The following is a 22,462-nucleotide window of genomic DNA, read 5'->3' on the forward strand; positions in this document are numbered from 1 at the left end:
TTTCTTCGTACAAGGGGAGAGAATACGTGTACATCCGTGTGTGTGTGTGCGCGCGTGCATGCATGCATGCATATATATATACACATGTATGCATGCATGTACATACACATGTATGCATGTATATATACACATGTATGTATGCATGCATGTATGAATATATATATATATATATATATATATATATATATATATATATATATATATATATATATATATATATATATATATACATTTCATTTGCTATATTTCATCACTTTTCACTACATCCAATTCACGTGCGAAATATGCGAGTTTATTATTTTTAAAATCCATGTTCACGTTCATGGGTGCAAGATTACACGTAAAAGGCCTACTGAAGTACATTACTAATCTGTGTTTTATATTTTGTACAAACGGAAATCTTAGCTTTGCTTTAGTTTTAAAACGATATACGATTTTCTTGTACCGCAAATGTACATATACATTCGAATATTTGTAAGGGACTTCCTTTTACCTGTATAAGTTGACGGGTTTTTCCCTTCAGTTGAAAATTCGAGTTACCACCCTTTAATAGCAGAAACACTTTTCCAAAAATTGATCAGTATATTTCTTATGAAAGATTGCGATAAAAAACGATCCTGAAGAAGAGCAATAGATTATTAAAATTTTGAATTTCGTTGCAAGAGGTAATAAAATTTGATGCGGTTATATATCTATTAAATTCAACTTTATACCAAGATTTAATAAATGAATACATTAATATAATTTCTATGATGGAAAAGTTTACAAGTTGTTGTATATACCTGGTATGTACCTTTATGGTTATTGACCAAGGAAAATACAATTGCACAAAAATCATTCTTATAAAAAAAAATTAGATGTATGTACACAGGTACATGAACTTTTTTGTATAATATTTGTATATTTCTAGGGGTCCTCTTAACAATTTAATTTATGGAAAGAATTTGCATATTTTTGTAAATCTACCCGCGGAAGACATGTCCATATAGCGGAAACGGTGAACGTGTAGACTGTAAGCTACGCCATGACGTTCCGCCCACACAGGCCTCCTCAAGGGGTTGGCCGATGTGTGAGGGCGCCCCATCACGGCTTACCTTACAGTCTGGTAATCGTGATGTTCAATACTTGTATCACCCAAATGGTATTTTCGGTCATGACATTACAGTACTTTGAGGCGAGAGATCAAAGGTCATACAAATATCGCGCAATAATTATTGCGAGAGTTCAAAGGTCATATCAAGGTCACTATCTTTCATCCATTCCTTGTAGGCTTTGTCGAAATTCTCATTTTCGGCAACAGTAAAATGTTCCTTCCAACCGCCAACTTTACCTGTAGAGATAGAAACACGTGATAGTACATCAGTTTGCCTGAGATGCCATTTTAAAGTTTATATACAGTCAAACCTGTGTATAGTGGTCACCCAAGGGACTGGGGAAAAGTGACCACTATAGAGAGGTGGCCTTTCTGTAGAGGGTAATAACCATTTGGATGAATTGATTAGGGTCAGTTACTGCTTCTGGCATTGAAACCCCCCCCCCCCACATACACACACACAGTAGTTAATAGTCCCCCCCCCAAAAAAAAAAAAAATGTGGGAATAAAAATTGCTCTACTATGTTGAAAACTAATTTCATTGAATATTAAACTGATGATTTGCAAAAATAATTAACTTCTGTCAATATTTATTATTCCCGAGTATATGTATGACATTTACGAATTAAAGAAAGTGTTGTGATAGTTTCGAACTTTGATTAATAAATTCATGTCAAAACTTGAATGGGCATATTATGCACAACGTATACACAGTTTAGAACACTGACCCACACACAGAGACCCCCATACACACACAAACGGACGGATGGACAGACAAACACACAGACAGACGGACGGACGAACGAGAGAACTCCACCGAGGGTGACCCTAAAACGAATGACAACCTGAATGACGGAAAACGAATGACAGCATTTCTAGGTGGTAAACAGTGGAATGACACCCTTTTCTACATTCAGTTAGTTGAATGACACCCTCTGCACTGTAGAACCACTGGAATGACAGCCGCCACTCTATAAAATAAGTGGAATGACAGCATTTTTAATGCTTTGGAACTGGAATGACAGCATTTCTAGGTGGTAAACAGTGGAATGACACCCTTTTCTACATTCAGTTAGTTGAATGACACCCTCTGCACTGTAGAACCACTGGAATGACAGCCGCCACTCTATAAAATAAGTGGAATGACAGCATTTTTAATGCTTTGGAACTGGAATGACAGCATTTCTAGGTGGTAAACAGTGGAATGACACCCTTTTCTACAATCAGTTAGTTGAATGACACACTCTGCACTGTAGAACCAGTGGAATGACAGCCGCCACTCTATAAAATAAGTGGAATGACAGCATTTTCAATGCTTTGGAACTGGAATGACAGCATTTCTAGGTGGTAAACAGTGGAATGACACCCTTTTCTACAATCAGTTAGTTGAATGACACCCTCTGCACTGTAGAACCACTGGAATGACAGCCGCCACTCTATAAAATAAGTGGAATGACAGCATTTTTAATGCTTTGGAACTGGAATGACAGCATTTCTAGGTGGTAAACAGTGGAATGACACCCTTTTCTACATTCAGTTAGTTGAATGACACCCTCTGCACTGTAGAACCACTGGAATGACAGCCGCCACTCTATAAAATAAGTGGAATGACAGCATTTTTAATGCTTTGGAACTGGAATGACAGCATTTCTAGGTGGTAAACAGTGGAATGACACCCTCTTCTACAATCAGTTAGTTGAATGACACACTCTGCACTGTAGAACCAGTGGAATGACAGCCGCCACTCTATAAAATGGTGGAATGACAGCATTTTCAATGCTTTGGAACTGGAATGACAGCATTTCTAGGTGGTAAACAGTGGAATGACACCCTTTTCTACATTCAGTTAGTTGAATGACACCCTCTGCACTGTAGAACCACTGGAATGACAGCCGCCACTCTATAAAATAAGTGGAATGACAGCATTTTTAATGCTTTGGAACTGGAATGACAGCATTTCTAGGTGGTAAACAGTGGAATGACACCCTTTTCTACATTCAGTTAGTTGAATGACACCCTCTGCACTGTAGAACCACTGGAATGACAGCCGCCACTCTATAAAATAAGTGGAATGACAGCATTTTTAATGCTTTGGAACTGGAATGACAGCATTTCTAGGTGGTAAACAGTGGAATGACACCCTTTTCTACAATCAGTTAGTTGAATGACACACTCTGCACTGTAGAACCAGTGGAATGACAGCCGCCACTCTATAAAATAAGTGGAATGACAGCATTTTCAATGCTTTGGAACTGGAATGACAGCATTTCTAGGTGGTAAACAGTGGATTGACACCCTTTTCTGCATTCAGTTAGTTGAATGACACCCTCTGCACTGTAGAACCACTGGAATGACAGCCGCCACTCTATAAAATAAGTGGAATGACAGCATTTTTAATGCTTTGGAACTGGAATGACAGCATTTCTAGGTGGTAAACAGTGGAATGACACCCTTTTCTACATTCAGTTAGTTGAATGACACCGTCTGCACTGTAGAACCACTGGAATGACAGCCGCCACTCTATAAAATAAGTGGAATGACAGCATTTTTAATGCTTTGGAACTGGAATGACAGCATTTCTAGGTGGTAAACAGTGGAATGACACCCTTTTCTACAATCAGTTAGTTGAATGACACCCTCTGCACTGTAGAACCACTGGAATGACAGCCGCCACTCTATAAAATAAGTGGAATGACAGCATTTTTAATGCTTTGGAACTGGAATGACAGCATTTCTAGGTGGTAAACAGTGGAATGACACCCTTTTCTACATTCAGTTAGTTGAATGACACCCTCTGCACTGTAGAACCACTGGAATGACAGCCGCCACTCTATAAAATAAGTGGAATGACAGCAGTGGTTCTACAGTGCAGAGGGTGTCATTCAACTAACTGAATGTAGAAAAGGGTGTCATTCCACTGTTTACCACCTAGAAATGCTGTCATTCCAGTTCCAAAGCATTAAAAATGCTGTCATTCCACTTATTTTATAGAGTGGCGGCTGTCATTCCAGTGGTTCTACAGTGTTGAGGGTGTCATTCAACTAACTGAATGTAGAAAAGGGTGTCATTCCACTGTTTACCACCTATAAATGCTGTCATTCCAGTTCCAAAGCATTGAAAATGTTGTCATTCCACTTATTTTATAGAGTGGCGGCTGTCATTCCACTGGTTTTACAGTGCAGAGGGTGTCATTCAACTAACTGAATGTAGAAAAGGGTGTCATTCCACTGTTTACCACCTAGAAATGCTGTCATTCCAGTTCTAAAGCATTGAAAATGCTGTCATTCCACTTATTTTATAGAGTGGCGGCTGTCATTCCAGTGGTTCTACAGTGCAGAGTGTGTCATTCTACTAACTGATCGTAGAAAAGGGTGTCATTCCACTATTTACCACCTAGAAATGCTGTCATTCCAGTTCTAAAGCATTGAAAATGCTGTCATTCCACTTATTTTATAGAGTGGCGGCTGTCATTCCACTGGTTCTACAGTGCAGAGTGTGTCATTCAACTAACTGAATGTAGAAAAGGGTGTCATTCCACTGTTTACCACCTAGAAATGCTGTCATTCCAGTTCTAAAGCATTGAAAATGCTGTCATTCCACTTATTTTATAGAGTGGCGGCTGTCATTCCAGTGGTTCTACAGTGCAGAGGGTGTCATTCAACTAACTGAATGTAGAAAAGGGTGTCATTCCACTGTTTACCACCTAGAAATGCTGTCATTCCAGTTCTAAAGCATTGAAAATGCTGTCATTCCGCTTATTTTATAGAGTGGCGGCTGTCATTCCACTGGTTCTACAGTGCAGAGTGTGTCATTCAACTAACTGAATGTAGAAAAGGGTGTCATTCCACTGTTTACCACCTAGAAATGCTGTCATTCCAGTTCTAAAGCATTGAAAATGCTGTCATTCCACTTATTTTATAGAGTGGCGGCTGTCATTCCACTGGTTCTACAGTGCAGAGTGTGTCATTCAACTAACTGAATGTAGAAAAGGGTGTCATTCCACTGTTTACCACCTAGAAATGCTGTCATTGCAGTTCCAAAGCATTGAAAATGCTGTCATTCCACTTATTTTATAGAGTGGCGGCTGTCATTCCAGTGGTTCTACAGTGTTGAGGGTGTAATTCAACTAACTGAATGTAGAAAAGGGTGTCATTCCACTGTTTACCACCTAGAAATGCTGTCATTCCAATTCCAAAGCATTAAAAATGCTGTCATTCCACTTATTTTATAGAGTGGCGGCTGTCATTCCAGTGGTTCTACAGTGTTGAGGGTGTCATTCAACTAACTGAATGTAGAAAAGGGTGTCATTCCACTGTTTACCACCTATAAATGCTGTCATTCCAGTTCCAAAGCATTGAAAATGTTGTCATTCCACTTATTTTATAGAGTGGCGGCTGTCATTCCACTGGTTTTACAGTGCAGAGGGTGTCATTCAACTAACTGAATGTAGAAAAGGGTGTCATTCCACTGTTTACCACCTAGAAATGCTGTCATTCCAGTTCCAAAGCATTAAAATGCTGTCATTCCACTTATTTTATAGAGTGGCGGCTGTCATTCCAGTGGTTCTACAGTGCAGAGTGTGTCATTCAACTAACTGATTGTAGAAAAGGGTGTCATTCCACTGTTTACCACCTAGAAATGCTGTCATTCCAGTTCCAAAGCTTTGAAAATGCTGTCATTCCACTTATTTTATAGAGTAGCGGCTGTCATTCCAGTGGTTCTACAGTGCAGAGTGTGTCATTCAACTAACTGAATGTAGAAAAGGGTGTCATTCCACTGTTTACCACCTAGAAATGCTGTCATTCCAGTTCTAAAGCATTGAAAATGCTGTCATTCCACTTATTTTATAGAGTGGCGGCTGTCATTCCAGTGGTTCTACAGTGCAGAGTGTGTCATTCTACTAACTGATCGTAGAAAAGGGTGTCATTCCACTATTTACCACCTAGAAATGCTGTCATTCCAGTTCTAAAGCATTGAAAATTCTGTCATTCCACTTATTTTATAGAGTGGCGGCTGTCATTCCAGTGGTTCTACAGTGCAGAGTGTGTCATTCAACTAACTGAATGTAGAAAAGGGTGTCATTCCACTATTTACCACCTAGAAATGCTGTCATTCCAGTTCTAAAGCATTGAAAATTCTGTCATTCCACTTATTTTATAGAGTGGCGGCTGTCATTCCAGTGGTTCTACAGTGCAGAGTGTGTCATTCAACTAACTGAATGTAGAAAAGGGTGTCATTCCACTGTTTACCACCTAGAAATGCTGTCATTCCAGTTCCAAAGCATTAAAAATGCTGTCATTCCACTTATTTTATAGAGTGGCGGCTGTCATTCCACTTGTTTTACAGTGCAGAGGGTGTCATTCAACTAACTGAATGTAGAAAAGGGTGTCATTCCACTGTTTACCACCTAGAAATGCTGTCATTCCAGTTCTAAAGCATTGAAAATGCTGTCATTCCACTTATTTTATAGAGTGGCGGCTGTCATTCCAGTGGTTCTACAGTGCAGAGTGTGTCATTCTACTAACTGATCGTAGAAAAGGGTGTCATTCCACTATTTACCACCTAGAAATGCTGTCATTCCAGTTCTAAAGCATTGAAAATTCTGTCATTCCACTTATTTTATAGAGTGGCGGCTGTCATTCCAGTGGTTCTACAGTGCAGAGTGTGTCATTCAACTAACTGAATGTAGAAAAGGGTGTCATTCCACTGTTTACCACCTAGAAATGCTGTCATTCGTCTTCCGTCATTCAGGTTGTCATTCGTTTTAGGGTCACCCCTCCACCGACCCACCCCCACACTCGAAGGTATGACAACCTGTGACGTACCTTTCCGAATGAACGGCGACGCCTCTGATGCGTTCACTTTCAATGTGTTAGCACAATAATCAGCCTTCAATGCCATAGGGTTTTTCTTCATGCTATCAAAACTACAGTGATGGGCGATTCTTTCAACTGCTTCGTCGTCCAATTTTACTTCGAGGAATTCTGCAACTTTACGAACTGAATTTTGTAGGTTCTACAAACAAACAAATTATGAATACTAATTAATCTCATTTACACAATGATTAATACATGTATAAATATTTCTTTACATGTAGAAAAGCATTTGTTTTAATTATACGTTATACTGTTTGGCATGGCAGAAGTATACTAGAGGAGTGGGAGAACACGTCATGAATTTTATCATTAGAAACTTTTTGTTGAGTGTTGTTTCAATCAAATCTTACCATACGTTGTTGTCGGTTCGAAACGACGCTCACATGCTTTGGGCATTTCCTCTAAACACATGAGATTAATAGCGTGAATAAAAAAATATGATTATGAGAAAAGAGCAGAAACTAAAACACACGCGCATTGCAGAAATGAAATTGTAATTACAAACCCTTTTCATGTCCTCAAAAGTCACAAAGAGGACGTTTGGTTCGTGTCGTCTATTCCACCAAGTCGTCACGTGATCTCGCCAAGGGGTTCCATCGTCTGAGATATTTGAAGGAAATAAAAAAATAAACAGCTATATGTAGGGGTTTAAACTACGCTATTCTTGCTATTGTACGGATATCACATCTTTGACAACTTCCTTGTTTTGTTCTTATTTTCTTTTGCTTTGTCGATTTTACGTGTGTGTGTGTGTGTGTGTGTGTGTGTGTGTGTGTGTGTGTGTGTGTGTGTGTGTGAGTGTTTGTGTGTGTGAGTGTTTGTGTTTGAAACATCGCATTACTGGTCAATTTCTCTATATACAATACATGTATGATGTATATCTTGATCATTACGTTTACTTCAATGTTGCTTTCTTGCAATACAAATACAACTTGAACTTACATAGAACTATTTGCGAGCCGTTCTTAGCATCACCAAAGTCCTCTAGAAATTCTCCGAAATTTGCATATGGTTCCTTGTTGACAGCGGGGAGCTCCTTCTGCACGAAATGGAACGTTGAAACGGCGACATCCTTTGGATTACGAGCAACGTATATCACCTGGAAGGAGAAATGTGGAAAAATAGTTTACTATCAAATGTCCTGGAATGGTAGTACATGTGTAAGTCGTTACAAATATAGTTACAGTCTGTATTAATGTACATGTAAATACGGTATGGGGAGAAGACCATGGCATTCGTAAAGTACTCGCTCCCTCCCTCGAACTGCTTTCAGAGGTTTGGTATTGATAGCTCGCACTTGAACTTTTTAAGGGGTATTACTGTTCACTACACTATAAAACACGCTCGCATTTATCTAGTGCTAGTGTCACTCACCCTTCCATCACGGGCCAATCTGGCACACCTATCAAAACAGACAGATATAGGCATATTTTTTAGATAATTATTGGATTTCCTGGGAAGCTAGGGATGTTAAATTTTATCATGGATAAATTTTCAGGATTTGAAATTGGTCTGAATTGGGATTAAAGTGACTATAATGTTCTACGTATTAGCTTAGCCTTATAATAATTAGTTTCGAATATGTCAAGTTGCAACAACAAAAAGTCTCCATAAAAACCAAAATCACACACCTTAGGTTTTTTCTCTTCGTACTGCCGAGGTAAAAATTCGTATCTCAAATGGGAAACAAGAACTCTCGGTGATGCCATTTCATTCATATCGAATCCATCTGGAACTCCGAAGCCCCCAAGCAAACGCTTCAAGATTGGGTCGTTCGCTGACAACGTGAAATCCAAGTAGGGCGCCCTCACATCAGGTGGTGTATCTTTGATAGCATCAATGTTGCCACCGTTCAGCACGAGTGGAAGGACTTCCTTCATCCACGTTGTGCCTGTCAATAAATGTATAATATTGTTTATGCTGGTGCTGGTACGGATAATGTAAAGGGGAATATTTTCTTTTAAAATTTTATAATTTGAAATCGCGATTCAATCTCAAATTATACACCGTATACGTACACGTAACTGTTTATTTTGTATTCTTGTGGAATGCGATGTCTTTACCCCTGCATGGCTTGATCGTGGTTCGTACATTTGTTGCAATTACAAGGTGACATTTATTTTGGTTGTATTTATCAATTCAATCTAGGTTTTCATATATATTTATATATAAATATATATATATATATATATATATATATATATATATATATATATATATATATATATATATATATATATATATATATATATATTTGATTTATTGATTTTACCAGGAAAAAAACCATACATAACAAATAAATTAACAAAATATATAAATTAAATTAAGTCAAAGAATATTCAATCAAATACATCAGTAATTACATGGACCTGGTGGGGGTTGTAGAAATAGTTCTAGCCCACAACCCTTACAGAATGAGTTAAGTCGAAAATACTGGGTAAAACTCGGGTAGCGGAAAAATAAACAAAATGTGATAAGAATAATTGTCAAATTATTGCTTTGCATGAACGAATAAATAGGATTTACAACAACAACAACAACAACAACAACAACAACAACAAACAGCAAGATAAACACATACATACATACATACATACATACATACACACACACATACATACATACATACATACATACATACATACATACATACATACATACATACATACATACATACATACATAAGTACATGTACTTACTTACTTATTGAAGTAAGTTTTTTAAGGCATGTTTGAATGAATGTCTGTAGGTTATGTTTTTATGTAGTCTGGGTGTGAATTCCAGTGTGTTACAGCTGCATACTTGATATTGTGTTGACTATGAGATAAGCTAACTCTTGGGACAGAGAAATTATTTTGAGTCGCGAAACGGGTGGGATACATGTGAGGAGGTTTTTTTAAACTAATGCGTTATATCATGGGCAAAGTGATTATTCAACAAGTCAAGTGTGCAGTTTACAGAGTTTATAAATGTCTAAAATACCAAGTTATCTGAAAAGAGGGTCGCTATGAGCATGAAAGTCAGAAAAAGTAATGAGGCGAGCAATTTTCTTTTGAAGTAAAAGTATTGGCTGTAAGGAAGTTGCATAGGTATTACCCCATACTTCTAGGCAGTAAGTAATGTGTGGTAAAATGAGTGTGTTATATAATAACAAGAGAATGGCTTTCGGTACATAGTGTCGCAACTGTGCAATAAGTCCAACTTTTGGGGTGATAGCATTAACAACATTTTGGATATGTGATTTCCAGGTAAGATTGCGATCAAGGGTAACTCCTAGATAGGTTGATGACATGACGCACTGTATTTCATTCCCGTCTATTCCTATATTACCCTCAACTGAGATTTTCCTGTGGGGCGTATTGATAATCATGTAATTTGTTTTTTCAGCATTGATCGTAAGTTTATTTGCTTGACACCAATCATAAACCTTTTGAAAGTCACAATTGGTTTGGGTAAGGTTTATATTATTATCCTTGATAAATTTAAATAAATTCGTGTCGTCTGCGAATAGACGGAATTGAAATTGGTTAGTTGAATTTGCGATGTCATTAATATAAATTATAAATAAAATGGGGCCAAGACTCGAGCCTTGCGGAACGTCACACGCAAATGCTCCTCCCAGGTAAACGAAAAACGAACGTATTCCGTTGCACATGCGCAAACCTACTTCCGTAGCGTGGGCACATAGCCTGGTTGCACCTTGGCCTCGTGGATCGAAGTTATCTACTTCAACTATTTGCCCTTCGTCGTTTCCATTCACACGTACTTGTCAGTCATAACAAATACTAAATTGATAACAATGCCCTTTAAACGGGGCAGTTATTGACTTAAGTAAGTGTACTATAATGTAATGTAATGTCATCCATATTAAAGTAATTCTCTTACGTCGACCAGGTATATTTGCACATACCTCCACTTAGCATGTAACAAGAATGTCGATTACATATAAATGATCTCACAGTGAACAACAATAAAATTCAAAGTAGACAAACGCTTGAAGAATACAGTACGTGTCCACACCGACCTTTGAATTTATTCCAGGCTCACCATCGCGAGCTGTATTGTTTACCAGAAACTTATTTTTTTTCCAGACTTACCCGATTTAGGGTACGTCAGTAGCAGTATGTCATCCGATCGAAGCTCAAAGTTCCTAATCTTGTCGACTGCTATTTCATGACCCGAATTTTTTATCGTTTCCGCATCGACCATGATTAAACCGTGGATTGCGCCAGGGGTTGGTTGTGACTTCACCTGCTGCAGTTTGCGTTGTCGTCTGGAGTTGTGGTCGTTTGTGACTGTCGTTTGTAACGCCCTGTATCATACGTGTTGTGCTACACTGACTAGATAACGCATAAAATGTGTACTACTTTTGACAACCCAACCTCGTTCTGGATGTTTGGATTACAGATAATGTAATGACTGCACATGAATGTAATTTGACCCATGTCGTACGTAAGGTCATTTTTATCCCCTGCCCTCTCGTCTTACATGACTGAACACGACCCGAGATCCGAGTCCACCTTTGACCAAGTGCTATCTTGCATTGATAGATTACATTCTGCATAGTCATAGCTATCATATAAATTATAAACACTAAACTAGTAATAGTACACATTTGGGCAAAATGCAGTAGAACGCTTCCAAATTCACAGGGAAAGTCGTTTACAGTAGTTGAAGTATGTATCTAACAGATTCTCACATTGTGATTAAATGATTCTTTTCTATAAATTACATTGTGAAATTTGAAAACAAAATTAATCAAATAATTCGTGAATGTGCTTGCACTCTCAAATTATAGTCATTTGACTATAACAAAGTCTTCTTCACTACTCGGATGTCATCTGCTGGGAGCAATTATAAATAAAATGTTATAATTAAAATAAAATTAATTAAATATACTTCATTCGAAATGAATAGATTAGTCACAGTGGTAATTAATACGTTGTTATCATAAATACAATACAAGTAGGCGTGGACAGGCAATGATATCAACAGTTTCAAATTTCTCTCTTGGTGAAGTTGATATAGTGTCTAAACTGTGACTTCCATCTAGTTCAGTCGTTGAACAGACTGCTCATTCCAAATACATATTTTTTTTTAGCTTGCTATGGACCGGACTGGTGTTCAAGTTATGCTTGATATCGTGAGTATATCCGTGTCAAATGATAGGGGCAAATGATGATGATGATGATGATGATGATGATGATGATGATGATGATGATGATGATGATGACGACGACACTTGAGTTAGTATTTAAAGGAATCTATAGTTATTGTAATAAGCTTATGGCAAAAGATAAACCAAACACAAATATCGTTTGAAATTATATAAATATATGTTAATATATGTAATTTGCAGGTATTTGTTGTATAAATGGAAAAAATTCTTTCTGAATTGTCTTCTGAAGAGAACATAAATACCCCTGATCACATCTTGCTTTCACCGTATAGTGTCTAGTATCCCTTCGCAGACGTGATTGGTGATGTACATTTAAAGTTGCAAGATTTGTAGAGTTGCTGTGAACTGGGCATTGAATTATCGGTGGCAGGTTTTTCATATTTCTTCATACAAGCGTAGGAGCGTTTTCAATCTAGTCTTTCTAAAGAATAGTTTACAAGTTAGTGTCAGTAATGCATCGTAACTCTACATTTCATACATATAGCTTACGACTAGGCCCTTTATATTACACCCCTATTCCCACTTCATATTTCTCAACCATCACGTTACACAATCGTCCCACTTTCCAATACATTATAATTTATTTTTATCGACAAAAAATCTGTCAAGGTCCCTGATCAAATCCATACACTCTCTAATTTATAAGGGGCGTCTGATGGGAATCCTTAGTCCTGCATATGTTCAGTACCAATTTGAAATTTTCTGAAGCTCTCCCAGACCACTGTTTCACATGGGAATTTCAATCCCCGGCAATCGACTCCTTCTACATGGCAATGATCAATCTCCCCCCTAGGGAGTATTTGTTGCTACCCAACTAAGTACAAGTTGGGAGAAAGTGGGTTAAAAAAACCAATGCAATATAAATGCATACATGACGAGTCGAGACCCTATATTCTGTATGATTTTTACAGTATTTCGAACCCTAGCTCTGAATGTAACATGTCAATCCTCCTTGTGCACAAACTAATTGAGTTGTAATAAACAAATGAGACGGTTGGGGAGTAAAACAATACGTGTACATCAATCATATACATTTATTTCATTTGCTACATTTCATCACTTTTCACTACATCCAATTCACGTGCGAAATATGTGAGTTTGTTATTTTTAAAATCCATGTTCCCGTTCACGGGTGCAAGATTACACGCAAACGGCAGTAAAGTGGGCTGTTGAAGTACATTAATAATCTGTTTTATATTTTTGTACAAAGTAAAGGAAATCTTAGCTTTGCTTTAGTTTAACAACGATATACGATTTTCTTGTACCGCAAATGTATAAACATTAGAATACGTGGCCGGGGACTTCCTTTTACCTGTGATTAAGTTGACAAGTTTATTTTTTTCCTTCAGTTGAAAATTCAAGTTACCACCCTTTAATAGCAGAAACACTTTTCCAAAAATTGATCAGCATATTTCTTATGAAAGATGACAATAAAAAATCCATCCTAAAGAAAAGCGATAGATTATTAAAATTTTGAATTTCGTTGCAAGAGGTAATAAAATTTGATGCGGTTATTTGTCTATTAAATTCAACTGTATACCAAGATTTAATAAATGAATACATTAATATAATTTCTATGATGGAAACGTTTACAAGTTGTTGTATATACCTGGTTTGTACCTTTATGGTTATTGACTAAGGAAAATACAATTGCACAAAAATCATTTTTATAAAAAATTAGATGTACACAGGTACATGAATTTTTTTGTATATTTCTAGGCGTCCTGTTAATGAAATAGTTTTCATAATTTATGGAAAGAAGTTGTATATTTACACGTGGTTGTAAATCTATACCCGCGGAAGACCTGTCCATATAGCGGAAACAGTGAACGTGTAGACTGTAAGATAGGTCGTGACGTTCCGCCCTCACCGGCCTCCTCAAGGGGTTGGTCGATGTGTGAGGGCGTCCCACCACGGCTTACCTTGCAGTTTAGTAGTCGTGTTGTGCAATACATTTTATTTAAGTACTAGTATATCACCCAAGTGCTATTTTCGGTCATGACATTACAGTACTTTGAGGCGAGAGATCAAAGGTCATACAAATGTCGCGCCATAATTATTGCGAGAGTTCAAAGGTCATATCAAGGTCACTATCTTTCATCCATTCCTTGTAGGCTTTGTCGAAATTCTCATTTTCGGCAACAGTAAAATGTTCCTTCCAACCGCCAACTTTACCTGTAGAGATAGAAACATGTGATAGTAGATCAGTTTGCCTGAGATGCCATTTTTAAGTTAATATCAATATCCATTTGGATGAATTGATTAGGGTCAGCTACTGCTTCTGGCATTGACCCCCCCCCCCCACCACACACACACAGTAGTTAATAGTTCCCCCCCCCCAAAAAAAAAATGTGGGAATAAAAATTGCTCTACTATGTTGAAAACTAATTTCATTGAATATTAAACTGATTATTTGCAAAAGTAATCATTAACTTCTGTCAATATTTATTATTCCCGAGTATATGTAATGACATTTACGAATTAAAGAAAGTGTTGATAGTTTCGAACTTTGGGTAATAAAATCATGTCAAAACTTGAATGGGCATATTATGCACAACATATACACAGTTTACAACACTGACCCACACACACAGACCCCCCCCCCCACCACACACACACACACACAGACGGATGGACGGACGGGCGGACAGACAGACAGACGGACAGACGGACGAGAGAACTCCACCGACCCACCCCACACACTCACGAAGGTAACGTATGACAACTTGTGTCGTACCTTTCCGAATGAACGGCGACGCCTCTGATGGGTTCACTTTCAACACGTTAGCACAATAATCAGCCTTCAATGCCATAGGGTTTTTCTTCATGCTATCAAAACTACAGTGATGGGCGATTCTTTCAACTGCTTCGTCGTCCAATTTTACTTCGAGGAATTCTGCAACTTTACGAACTGAGTTTTGTAGGTTCTACAAACAAACAAATTTAAACCATATAGTTGGGCGAAATTCATTCATGAATACTAATTAATCTCATTTACACAATGATTAATAAATGTATTAATATTTCTTTACATGTAGAAAAGCATTTGTTTTAATTATACGTTATACTGTTTGGCATGGCAGAAGTATACTAGAGGAGTGAGGGAACACGTCATGAATTTTATCATTAGAAACTTTTTGTTGAGTGTTGTTTCAATCAAATCTTATAATACGTTGTCGTTTCGAAACGACGCTCACATGCTTCGGACCTTTCCTCTAAACACATGAGATTAATAGCGTTAATAAAAAAAATCATGAATAAGCGAAAAGAGCAGAAACTAAAACACGCACACTGCACAAATGAAATTGAGATTACAAACCCTTTTCATATCCTCAAAAGTCACAAAGAGGACGTTTGGTTCGTGTCGTCTTTTCCACCAAGTCGTCACGTGATCTCGCCAAGGGGTTCCATCGTCTGAAAGACATTTGAAGGAAATAAAAAATAAACAGCTATATGTAGGGGTTTAAACTACGCTATTCTTGCTATTGTACGGATATCACATCTTTGACAACTTCCTTTTTTATTTTATTTTGCTTTGTCGAGTGTGTGTGAGTGTGTGTGTGAGTGTGTGTGTGTGTGTGTGTGTGTGTGTGTGTGTGTGTGTACGTATATGTGCGTTGTTCTAACGCATTTTGAAACATCGTATTACTGGTTAATTTCTATATTATATAATACATGTATATCTTGATCATTACGTATACTTCAATGTTGCTTTCTTGCAATACAAATACAACTTGAACTTACATAGAACTATTTGCGAGCCGTTCTTAGCATCACCAAAGTCCTCTAGAAATTCTCCGAAATTTGCATATGGTTCCTTGTTGACAGCGGGGAGCTCCTTCTGCACGAAATGGAACGTTGAAACGGCGACATCCTTTGGATTACGAGCAACGTATATCACCTGGAAGGAGAAATGTAGAAAACTGGTTTACTATCAAATGTCCTGAGATGGTAGTATGTAGTGTAAGGCGTTACAAATGTAGTTACAGTCTGTATTAATGTACATGTAAATACGGTATGGGGAGAAGACCATGACATTCGTAAAGAACTCGCTCCCTCCCTCGAACTGCTTTCAGAGGTTTGGTATTGATAGCTCGCACTTGAACTTTTTAAGGGGTATTACTGTTCACTACACTATAAAACACGCTCGCATTTATCTAGTGCTAGTGTCACTCACCCTTCCACCACGGGCCAATCTGGCACACCTATCAAAACAGACAGGTATAGGTATATTTTTTAGTTAATTATTGGATTTCCTGGGAAGCTAGGGATGATAAATTTTATCATGGATAAATTTTCAGTATTTGAAATTGGTCTGAATTGGGATTAAAATGACTATAATGTTCTACGTATTAGCTTAGCCTTATAATAATTAGTTTCGAATATGTCAAGTTGCAACAACAAAAAGTCTCCATAAAAATCAAAATCACATACCTTAGGTTTTTTCTCTTCGTACTGCCGAGGTAAAAATTCGCATCTCAAATGGGAAACAAGAACTCTCGGTGATGCCATTTCATTCATATCGAATCCATCTGGAACTCCGAAGCCCCCAAGCAAACGCTTCAAGATTGGGTCATTAGCTGACAACGTGAAATCCAAGTAGGGCGCCCTCACATCAGGTGGTGTATCTTTGATAGCATCAATGTTGCCACCGTTCAGCACGAGTGGAAGGACTTCCTTCATCCACGTTGTGCCTGTCAATAAATGTATAATATTGGTTATGCTGGTGCTGGTACGGATAATGTAAAGGGGAATATTTTCTTTTAAAATTTTATAATTTGAAATCGCGATTCAATCTGAAATTATACACCGTATACGTACATGTAACTGTTTATTTCGTATTCTTGTGGAATGCGATGTCTTTACCCCTGCATGGCTTGATCGTGGTTCGTACATTTGTTGCAATTACAATGTGACATTTATGTTGGTTGTAATTATCAATTCAAACTAGGTCTTCATATATATATATATATATATATATATATATATATATATATATATATATATATATATATATATATATATATATATATATATATATATATATATATATATATATATGTGTGTGTGTGTGTGTGTGTGTGTGTGTGTGTGTATATATATATGTATATATATATATGTATATATATATATATGTATATATATATATATATATATATATATATATATATATATATATATATATTATAGGACATGAAAGATGGATAGATGAGACGAGTAAATGTGATATTCGTATGCAGTGAACATTGCCTTTGCTAATACAATGTCTGATGTTTTCTTATAGTATTAATTATGTATTTGTGACAACCCACATATATCTTGTTCTGCTTGAGAGTCTAGAGTTATTTCTCGTCTACCACACTCTCAAAATTTATTGACCAGAACTTAACATGTGGAAAAGAAAGCAAAACATACTAAACCATAAACGATCACATTGCAATGGTATAACATAAATCGCTTGGCTTTTCAATATGTTCATGTTCTGCAAAGAGGGTGGTCGGTAAACTACAATTGTTCACTCAGTTGTGTAATACTTTTAGAACTTGCATGAGAAACGCACGTCTTTAATACAGAGTGCCCAGTGTTGAGCTTAAATGTCTGTCTGACCCCTCTCCTCAGGTCAGCTCGTATTTGCATTGTATTTGATGAAAGGCAATTGCTGTCACCGAACATACAATCACCAACGCTTTTATCTCTTACAAAATTTCATGCGTACTGTACTCATTGTAAACAAATGCATACCTGTCTCGACGTGCCATATAAGAGGTAAGCTTAAGCTTAAGCTTACAAAGTGTCATTACATTGAAAGACGAATGATAAAGACTAAATAATTACCACTTAATAATTTCATATTTTATTTATCATGTCTGGGGGAATAATATATAATCTACATTAATCCGATATTATGGTAATCTAATTTGTTGGGTTTTTTTTGTTCAGATTTAGTTCTTGCCGAAATGTCTATGGCTTTTATGTTCAACAAAAAGGTTTGACTGAAAGACGAAGCTATTGTACTGTTTGTGTAGCTCGCAGGGTATGATATATGGATAATGCCACCGACGTTTGATCAAATGCCATTGAGAGGATAGCCTAGAAACAGCCTCGTGGGGGATTTTTCGTTCTCGCCTATGTGGCAGAGGAAAGGCGAGAACCACAAATTCCACAAGATTGAATTCAAGGCTACTTGTAAACAGGGATTGTGTAGACCTTCAAGTTAACATTTCTGTACAATCGCCGAGGCATTTTCAATTTAATACCGGACTTTCCAATCAACTATTCTTCATCAACAATATAGCTACTGCCAGTATAACTTGAGTCGTCATGTCTACGCTGTCGACGTATAATTACAACACTACGCAGTCGTGCTTATCCCGAATGTGATAGGTATCACATATGACTAGACAATTTACAAGTATTCAGTATTCGTGACTTTGATTGGTTGTTGAAAAATCTAACATTGCAGTTGTCATGGTAACGCGATAACCTCTATCATTTTGATAAAACCGAGTGCTTTTTATAGATGCAGTTGTTCGAGGGAAAACTCATAATATATCAACTGGGTATGATGATGATGTTATGTATTTGTAAATGTCTGGCTCGGCATAATTTTCTTTGATTCCCTATCGTTGCAACTTGATAAACCATCGCTCACCATCCTGTCTTCGGTCCTGTGACGCCTGTCGTGAGGTTACAAACCCCCAAAACACAACATAACTATTTTGAATAATAGCCACACATATGAATTACAGATGCTAGGAAAAAATACACAATTGACGGCAGCACTGAAACTGGATATTATAAAAATATAAAATCACAAATACGCAATGACAAACGTTATTTCGGTTATTCAATGATTATTATCAAGAAAACTGACATTGCCGCCCTCTACTCCAAGTGTTTATCAAAAATTTACATGTAAACTGAGGGAAATGTACATGTAAGCAAACATGTCCGAATTGTTTAAAAATAACTCAGTGACGAAAATAGCAACCCCATTTCAGATTCGCACCTTTACAACAGCATGCTGTATTGTTAGTACGACCAGGATGTTACATGACCCAACGCATTAAACTGCATGCATTATCTGCTTTATAACGTGCATTATTTAGTAGTGATCAGGGTTTTTTTTGTTCGTTTTTGTAGTCAAGCATAATGTTGTTTATACTTTGTTTCATTTTACTGAACTTTTCATAATCCTCCCGGATATAGTATGTGTACTATCATGATTATGAATTTGCCTCCCCGTAAGGTTCATTCACTCCGGGGCATACGCTATATCATTTCACATGCAAAACCGCGTTGGGATATGTATCACAACTCCATCAGACAGCATATGATTTATTGGACGCGAGAATGTGTACTTCAAATCATCGTGGATCGAAGTGATCTACTTCAACTATTTGTCCTTCGTCGTTTCCATTCACACGTACTTGTCAGTCATAACAAATACTAAATTGATAACAATGCCCTTTAAACGGGGCAGTTATTGACTTAAGTAAGTGTACTATAATGTAATGTCATCCATATTAAAGTAATTCTCTTACGTCGACCAGGTATATTTGCACATACCTCCACTTAGCATGTAACAAGAACGTCGATTACATGTAAATGATCTCACGGTGAACAACAATAAAATTCAAAGTAGACAAACGCTTGAAGAATACAGTATTACGTGTTAGCAGATCTACACTGCGTCCCATTTAAGAATTTGACCTTTGAACTTATTCCAGGCTCGCCATCGCGAACTGTATTGTTTACCAGAAACTTATTTTTTTTCCAGACTTACCCGATTTAGGGTACGTCAGTAGCAGTATGTCATCCGATCGAAGCTCAAAGTTCCTAATCTTGTCGACTGCTATTTCATGACCCGAATTTTTTATCGTTTCCGCATCGACCATGATTAAACCGTGGATTGCGCCAGGGGTTGGTTGTGACGTCACCTGTACTGCTACAGTTTGCGTTGTCGTCTGAAGTTGTGGTCGTCTGTTATGTGACTGTCGTTTGTAACGCCCTGTATCAAACGTGTTGTGCTACACTGACTAGATAACGCATAATACGTACTACTTTTGACAACCCAACCTCGTTCTGGATGCTGGGATTACAGAGAATGTCCTCAGCTCAGCAATGACTGCACATGAATGTAATTTGACCCATGTCGTACGTAAGGTCACTTTTATTCTCTGCCCTCTCGTCTTGCATGACTGAACACGACCCGATATCCGAGTCAACCTTCGACTGACTAAGTGCTATCTTGCATTGATAGATTACATTCTGCATAGCCATAGCTATAGGACGTACACTAAATTTAAGTAATAGTACACATTTGGGCAAATGCTGTAGAACGCTTCCAAATTCACAGGGAAAGTCGTGTACAGCAGCTGAAGTATGTATCTAACAGATTCTCACATTGTGATTAATGTTTCTTTTCTATAAATTACATTGTGAAATTTGAAAACAAAATTAATCAAATAATTCGTGAATGTGCTTGCACTGTCAAATTATAGCCATTTGACTATAACAAAGGCTGCTCCACTACTCTGATGTCATCTGCTGGGAGCAATTATAAATAAAATGTCGTTATAATTAAAATAAAAATTAATTAAATATACTTCATACGAAATGAATAGATTAGTCACAGTGGTAATTAAATCATAAATACAATACAAGTAAGCGTGGACAGGCAATGATATCAACAGTTTCAAATTTCTCTCTTGCTTGATATAGTGTCTAAACTGTGACTTCCATCTAGTTCAGTCGTTGAACAGACTGCTTATTCCGTTTGACAGACAATATGACACACATTTCATAATATATGATGATATTTACCAGATATAATGTTGTGTGAGGAAGTGTACATCAAATACATATTTTTTTAAGCTTGCTATGGACCGGACTGGTGTTCAAGTTATGCTTGATATCGTGAGTATATCCGTGTCAAATGATAGCGGCAAATGATGATGATGATGATGATGATGATGATGATCGATGATGATGATGCATGATGACAGCGACAGCACTTGAGTGAGCCCTTGTTAGTATTTAAAGCAATCTATAATTATTGTAATAAGCTTATGGCAAAAGATAAATCAAACACAAATATCGTTTTTGAAAATTTAGTTGATTAGAAAGACTAAATGTGAAATTATGTAAATATATGTTAATATATGTTAATATATGTAATTTGCAGGTATTTGTATAAACCAGTTCATATATGAGTTTTAAGTTGATCAATATCGATTGAATGTACTGAACTATCTCTGTTACAACGAGCAGGAAATGAGCTTTCGATATGTTCTACTTTCCAGTCGTAAACATGTGTAGGCAAACCTAATCAAGGAAATGTACCTAAGGGAGTCTGTCGATTTCTCCGTAGGCCTAGATATTTTGCAACGGTTACCTAGGTAACGGCAGTAGATAAAATGTGAACTCATTATCCAGTGGGAAAGCATATTACCTTACCCACGTCAATTACGATGAAAATTGCATCTGTGTCTTCCTTTTATAGTAGGATGCGCATTGTATGTGAGCTGCACAGTGTAAAGGTGAAACTAGACAGCCAATGTATGTCTGAATATATACAGTGTAAGCTTATCGTGTGGCTGAGAGAAGAGGAAGCCAGTCTGTTGCCTGTTTCTAAAAGGATATATTTTGTATGACCACGGTGCTAATTGACCAAATCTCAATTTGTATGTGGTTTACTTTGCATGTCTTTCTTTCTTTCTGTTTCAATTTATTTCGTTGTACAACTACCTAGTATATCATTAGTGAAGACCGTGTATTTATAGTGAAAGGTCACATAGATATCAAGACAAATCAATGTAGGAAGCACTTGACATCACATCACATCGAAACACAACACAACACACTCATTAATCACAGTCGCGTTAAAAAAATAATGCCTGCAAAATTTCACATTTTTTATGTAGGTTGACAAGGTCGGGGTCTTGTTTTGAAGGTAAACTTCCCATGGTATTCGCTAAATTAATGTCCTAATTAAAGAGACACAGGTTTATACAATATTTGTTTATTTCTCTTTTTTTGTGGGGCTTAATTTCTGCTGTCGAATAAAAGATACCTGTTATATTCTAGTTACTCAGACCAAGGATCTCAATGATAGATCCATGCTCAGACATGTTCAATCATCACTTGCTATTGACAGAACATAGTTTATGTATGTGTGTATTTATAATAAATAAGCGGTTAGATGACATGATGCATGTTACATATACTAGTCTAAGAATGTCGACGAAATTGCCATTATGTTGTCAATTGGGTTAACAATACCTGAACACGATTTTAGAACCGAAGGTATGC

General features: G+C 37.1%; 2 protein-coding genes across 2 annotated transcripts; both read right to left on the reverse strand.

Moving 5' to 3' along the window:
- Nucleotides 1–911: 911 nt before the first annotated feature.
- LOC144435731 (sulfotransferase 1C4-like) lies at nucleotides 912–11,247 on the reverse strand. The gene is made up of 6 exons (XM_078124340.1): nucleotides 11,067–11,247; nucleotides 8,601–8,860; nucleotides 7,912–8,068; nucleotides 7,475–7,569; nucleotides 6,919–7,108; nucleotides 912–1,330 (listed from the first exon to the last, which is right to left on the reverse strand). The coding sequence occupies exons 1-6, from the start codon at nucleotides 11,176–11,178 to the stop codon at nucleotides 1,212–1,214; spliced, it is 933 nt and encodes a 310-aa protein (XP_077980466.1). The 5' UTR covers nucleotides 11,179–11,247; the 3' UTR covers nucleotides 912–1,211.
- Nucleotides 11,248–13,185: 1,938 nt separating this feature from the next.
- Nucleotides 13,186–20,271, reverse strand: LOC144435271 (sulfotransferase 1C4-like). The gene is made up of 6 exons (XM_078123859.1): nucleotides 19,935–20,271; nucleotides 16,583–16,842; nucleotides 15,893–16,049; nucleotides 15,468–15,562; nucleotides 14,886–15,075; nucleotides 13,186–14,323 (listed from the first exon to the last, which is right to left on the reverse strand). Exons 1-6 carry the CDS (start codon nucleotides 20,044–20,046, stop codon nucleotides 14,205–14,207), a joined length of 933 nt encoding a protein of 310 aa, XP_077979985.1. The 5' UTR covers nucleotides 20,047–20,271; the 3' UTR covers nucleotides 13,186–14,204.
- Between the last annotated feature and the right edge of the window lie 2,191 nt (nucleotides 20,272–22,462).

The sequence above is a fragment of the Glandiceps talaboti genome, chromosome 5 (assembly GCF_964340395.1).
Source record: "Glandiceps talaboti chromosome 5, keGlaTala1.1, whole genome shotgun sequence".
Taxonomy (NCBI): Eukaryota; Metazoa; Hemichordata; class Enteropneusta; family Spengelidae; genus Glandiceps; species Glandiceps talaboti.

Excerpts from the sequence above, each read along its gene's own strand:
- LOC144435731 (XM_078124340.1), bottom strand. The coding sequence starts at position 11,178 with ATGGTCGATGCGGAAACGATAAAAAATTCGGGTCATGAAATAGCAGTC. Across the intron at positions 8,861-11,066 it reads ACTGACGTACCCTAAATCGG|GCACAACGTGGATGAAGGAA; the intron begins GTAAGTCTGGAA and ends ATTTATTGACAG. Across the intron at positions 1,331-6,918 it reads GTCGCCGTTCATTCGGAAAG|GTAAAGTTGGCGGTTGGAAG; the intron begins GTACGTCACAGG and ends CTATCTCTACAG.
- LOC144435271 (XM_078123859.1), bottom strand. The coding sequence starts at position 20,046 with ATGGTCGATGCGGAAACGATAAAAAATTCGGGTCATGAAATAGCAGTC. Across the intron at positions 16,843-19,934 it reads ACTGACGTACCCTAAATCGG|GCACAACGTGGATGAAGGAA; the intron begins GTAAGTCTGGAA and ends ATTTATTGACAG. Across the intron at positions 14,324-14,885 it reads GTCGCCGTTCATTCGGAAAG|GTAAAGTTGGCGGTTGGAAG; the intron begins GTACGACACAAG and ends CTATCTCTACAG.